General features: G+C 34.9%; 1 protein-coding gene across 1 annotated transcript; it reads right to left on the bottom strand.

Moving 5' to 3' along the window:
• Positions 1–1,368: 1,368 nt before the first annotated feature.
• On the bottom strand, positions 1,369–4,297 carry LOC131662312 (scarecrow-like protein 21). Its single transcript, XM_058932076.1, has 2 exons — positions 4,071–4,297; positions 1,369–3,416 (listed from the first exon to the last, which is right to left on the bottom strand). Exon 2 carries the CDS (start codon positions 3,289–3,291, stop codon positions 1,642–1,644), a length of 1,650 nt encoding a protein of 549 aa, XP_058788059.1. The 5' UTR covers positions 3,292–3,416; positions 4,071–4,297; the 3' UTR covers positions 1,369–1,641.
• Positions 4,298–5,305: the final 1,008 nt, after the last annotated feature.

The raw sequence follows: 5,305 nt of genomic DNA, 5'->3' as shown, positions 1-5,305 counted from the left end.
AGTTGTGGTATTTTAAGCTAATTACACGATCAACTCCTTAATGTCATACTATACTAGTATATATCATAGAAATTGTTTCACGCACGCACGCGCACATACACACATATATATATATATATATATATATATATATATATATATATATATATATATATATATATATATATATATATATATATATATATATATATATATATATATATATATATATATATATATATATATATATATATATATATATATATATATATATATATATATATATATATATATATATATATATTTATATATTTAAAATTTTATATTAAAAATATATCTATATATTTGCGCCCAATAGTTAAAAGATCTGGTTTCGTCCCTGCATAGGGTGGGTTAAAAAATTCCCTTGCTTTTGGCCTAGCTGAGGAAGTGTTAAGTACGGGCCTCTCAAATATTACTTCTTCTCAAGAGATCCAATTGATTAAGGTCACTAGGAATCATAACATTCTTTCACACACTATGCTGATGAAATAATGGTTTTCTCTAACTATGTTGATGATATAATGGTTTTCTTTAACCATGCCGATGATTTAATGTTTTTCTCTAAAGGTAACATGGTCCATATTGATGTCATTTCAAAGCTCTTTAACAAATATGCTTTTTGCTCTCAAGTCAACATATCAAATACCACAAAATTAGCCATATATGCTGGATCAAGGATCAATGACGACTCATATGGACTATATGATTGCAAGCAAGATGAGATTCTGCATAGGTCACATCACATGCCATTCCTCTATCCTGGCGCTTCTATCTTTAAAGACAAACCTAAATCCATTCACTTTCAAGACATTGCAGATAAGATCAAACTCAAACTTACCAAATGAAAAGCTTCCCTTTTTGTCCATTGCTGGAAGATTGCTTGTTGTCAAAACTGTGATCCAAGGAATGGTTATGCACACTCTTCTTGCAATAATGTTTTCATAAATGAATCAATTATTTTACAAATATAATTAAAAAGCAATAAAAACAAACACATTGTATCTATTCGTGTAACACATGCTCAATTCGAAGCATTTATAATTTACCACGTGATATTAATGAATAGCTTGCTCAATCACATTGTATGATTTCTAACAGCTATGCTGTTGACTAATAAAGGATTCCAAACCTTGACCAATAAAATCTTATTTGACAAAAAAAATTATACTCTAAATAAAATCTTGATCGTTTAGTAAACTAGGATAAATTCCCCGTGTCTGTGTCTATGTCTCGAGAAATGTTTGGAAAGAAATCTAATTAATTTAAAAGTCTCAACTGTACAAGAAGTTTTAATAAGTTTTTAAACAAAAAAATGTAACTAAGTCACTAAAATTTGTCAATAATTTCTAGGTGAAAATTTGTCACTAACCTTACTTTTAATATCTATTGAGAAATATATGTTCTATAAAACACATGGATACACAAGTTCAACAACATTATATAACTATATAATCCATTATGCGGTTACTACTATTTGTGACAATGTTTTAGGATCCTCTTATACAACACAGTTATTTTACTATAACAAAAAAGAGAAAATCTATATATGAGGATGATACATAGCATAGCCTATATAACTTAAGAACCTGCATTAACAAAACTGAACTGTCATTAGATTCTTCATCTCCAAGCACAAGAAGCAATAAGAGGTTGATTCATCCAACCGAGATATAGTGCACCATCTCTCTCTTCAAGAGTGTAATGTCCGCGGTAGCTATCGAGAAGATTCTTGATTGAAGAGTTGATGAACGAGCTCAACGGATAAGGCGTGAATCCGGCCATCGTGAAACGCGTTTGCCACTTAGTTAGAAGCTCGTGACGTTCGACTCTCTCTTCTCCTTCGCAGGCTACAAGGTTGACAACTTCTCGAGCCAGACAGTGCTGTTCGACGTTAATCCTCTCTTTGTGGTCCCTTGGAAGAACGACGTCGATTGATTCGTAGACGGCGGAGTAGTAGTTCATTGTCTCGAGGAAACGCGGTAGGAATGGGGCGTTGTTGGTGTTGAATTCTTGCTCGACTAGAGTCACCACCTTGGGAGAAAAATATTTAGCCAAATGTAACAGCCTGTCGCGATGATTATGACTGTTCACGGTTTCGTCTGGCACATGGTGTAGCATAATGGCGAAATTCACAGCCACGGCTTCGTACGGTCGAAGTTCAAAGTCTTCGAGTTGGACCTCGGAAGCAGAAACTCTAACAGCGTGGAACTCGAAAGGAACATTACACGACTGTGCAAGTGTTGATAACCTTTCCCCTACTATATCAACGCCCCCGCCGCGGGCATAAGCGGAAAACGAGTCATCAACACCTGTTATTCTGATTTTCGGCGGTCCTTCAGGCCGGCGAGCAAGAGCCTGAATTAGACTCACCCATTGAGTTCCTTGTGCAATTTGAAAATCAATTATGTGTATTTCATTTTCATCCTTCATAGCTTCAGCAATCGCTCCATTTGCCGACATATACCCAAACTTAAAGTATGGACATATTTCATAAAGTACATGCATGTAGGAAAGTAGTTCATTACCGGTAGGCTCGCTACATTTCAACGAATTGTAGATCGTACTTCCAGAAGAAGCCATTTTGGAAACAAGAGCCTCCAACATGTACGCCCCCAATCGTTGGATTGGACTTCCCGAAATGGATACGATTTTGCGTAACTCAGTAACCATCCATTCAATTGTGTCCACATCATTCACAGCTACTGCTTTTGCACAAGTATAAAGCATTTCTTTCACGTCCCCTCTTGACACCATCTCAACATTTCTCTTCCAGTTTTCCGCTTCTAACGAGAACAAACCAGACTCCTCTTGAATTTCAGTATCATACATATCTAGCATATCCGCGCTCGGTCCGAGCATAACAGATTCGAGCTCTTGTATCTTATGGCTGAGGTCATCAAAATCATGTTGTGTCAAGTAAGAATTGCCGTCCTCAGGGGAACTATTAACAAATTCAAGAGAATTTTGTTGGATTAACACGCGTGAATTTGACTCTAGCTTGGACACAGGACTATTGTTCTGAGAGAAACCGAGAGTGGTCGGAGAATTTTGGTAAGGGAAACTGTTATTACTCGTTGAAGCAGATTCATGGCCGCTATACGGTTCTAGAGCCTGATGAGAAAGATAGAATGCTTGGCTGCTATTATCTGAGGAAGAATAGTTGTCAAGATTCTCACCTGAGGGTAAGCTATATGACTCGATATTCTGCACAGGCTCAACGTAGAACGTGTCAGAGCCGTAAGAAATTTCATGTTTCTGTGATGTTTGCATCGAGAAGTAACAAGTTCTTCAATACACTCTAGCACTATGGACTGATTTTCTTGCACAAACCTCGTCGTTCACAAATGAATTCAAACTCTTTTGGCAATAGGAGTGTACCGAATAACCGAGCTATTCTGCATGAGGAAAGATGACAGTGAGACAAATACAATATCTGAAATGATAACTGTCACTACTTTTTTCTTAAAACAAAAATCATTTTTAGTGGTTTTAATAAGCTTTAGAAATTAACCAGAATCTAATTTTTTTTTATGATTTTAATGAGTGTGGTAGAAGATGCTATATTTTCCAGAATCATAATATGCTATTCTAATTAACACACCACACCAACCCTCAAAGTTACAATTCTCTCACTTTTTTATTATCTCACATCACTTTACATGCATAAATTCCACTCAATTAACATAAAAAGATGAAAATTTTCAAAACCCCATCATAGAAATGAAATCACCAAACCCTAATCCCAACAAATTGAAAAATAAATCCAAAAAAACAAATAAAAAGTCAATAAACATAAAATAGAAAAGGGTGAAAATCAATTCACAATCAATGAAAGAAGCCTTTGATATCAATTTGAGCATAAACCCAAATTCACAAACTCAGCAAAAACAAACCAAAAAGGTAAAAAAAAAAAAATTTATGATAATTGAAACAACATGCATCATAATCATCATCAACATGAAAAAAAAAAAAAAAACACTTTCATAGTAAAAAAACAAGCAAATAAGGAAAGTGAAAACAGTAGACTGATTTATGACTCTCTTTCTCACCTTGAGAAGATTGATCTGAAACAAGAACTTGAGCAAGTTGAACTGAAGGTGAAAGTGAATGAATATAGGATAAGGATGTTATGTTGTTATGAGGTTGGAGAAAAACTTAGGGGCAGATGGTAAAACACAAAGGTTGTTTTGGTTTTGGTTTGGTCCACTTTGAAGTGTATGTGAAGTAGTTTTATATGGACGGACGCCAACAAGGAAAGTCTTGTATTCTGTTAAATTAATAGTAATTTCTGTTTTTGTAAATCTTAATTAACCTCTTGTTTTAGATTCTTTTTATAGGTACGGTTCGTACAAACTTACAGAGTATTGCTAGATTTTTTGAGGATTTGGATTCACTCCGAGTATGGTACAGTAGAACGCGGTTACAGCATCAAAATATGTAGTATATTTTTTTTTAAGGGAAATGATAACAAGTGCCCCAGGGGCACTCTTTAATAGTTTAAAATAGGGATGACAATTTGGCCCATCCCCAGTGGGTATCCATAAAAAACCCCATATCGGGTAGGATAAATACCCATAAAAATGGGTATGGGCACGGGTACGGGTAATTACCCATTAAAATATGCGGGTATGGGTGCGGGCACGGGTACCTTACTACCCAACTCGCCCCATACCCACACTACATATTTCTATAATGTCATTTATATTATTATATAAAAATGCATGATTCTATTTTTTTATAAATATATCACTATAAAATCATTACACATTTTAATAAAAGTGTTTATTTGTTTCTTAACTCAACAATAACATACATCATTTTTTTAATATTGCTAAAAAGACTTAAATTATATGATATTTTGTAATTAAACGATTTAATTTTACTATAAATGCGGGTAAACGGGTACGGGTATGGGCATTGAGGTACCCACGGGGTAAGGGTACGGGCATGAATATTGATACCCACGCGGGTTTGGGCTCGGGTACGGGGATTTTTGTAAACTGTGGGTATGGGAACGGGTACTATAGTACCCTACCCAAACCTTGCCCATTGCCATCCCTAGTTTAAAAAGTAAGTTTTTCTTGGAAATATGCGTAATTAATGCATCGAAAATTGAAATGGTGAACTTTTGAAAGAATATTTTCTTTATTTAGAATTCTTAAAGAGTACCCTGGAGCACTCGTTAGCATGACCCTTTTTTTAATTAAATAGGGATGATGATTCCCTGCATTCAATTCCAAGGCATTTGAAATATTGGTAACCGTTAGATCATATCAGTCAGTTA

Source organism: Vicia villosa, linkage group LG3 (assembly GCF_029867415.1).
Source record: "Vicia villosa cultivar HV-30 ecotype Madison, WI linkage group LG3, Vvil1.0, whole genome shotgun sequence".
NCBI classification, from domain to species: Eukaryota; Viridiplantae; Streptophyta; class Magnoliopsida; order Fabales; family Fabaceae; genus Vicia; species Vicia villosa.
Note: the sequence above shows the minus strand (reverse complement) of the source record. Positions and strands in the feature narration are given on the sequence as shown.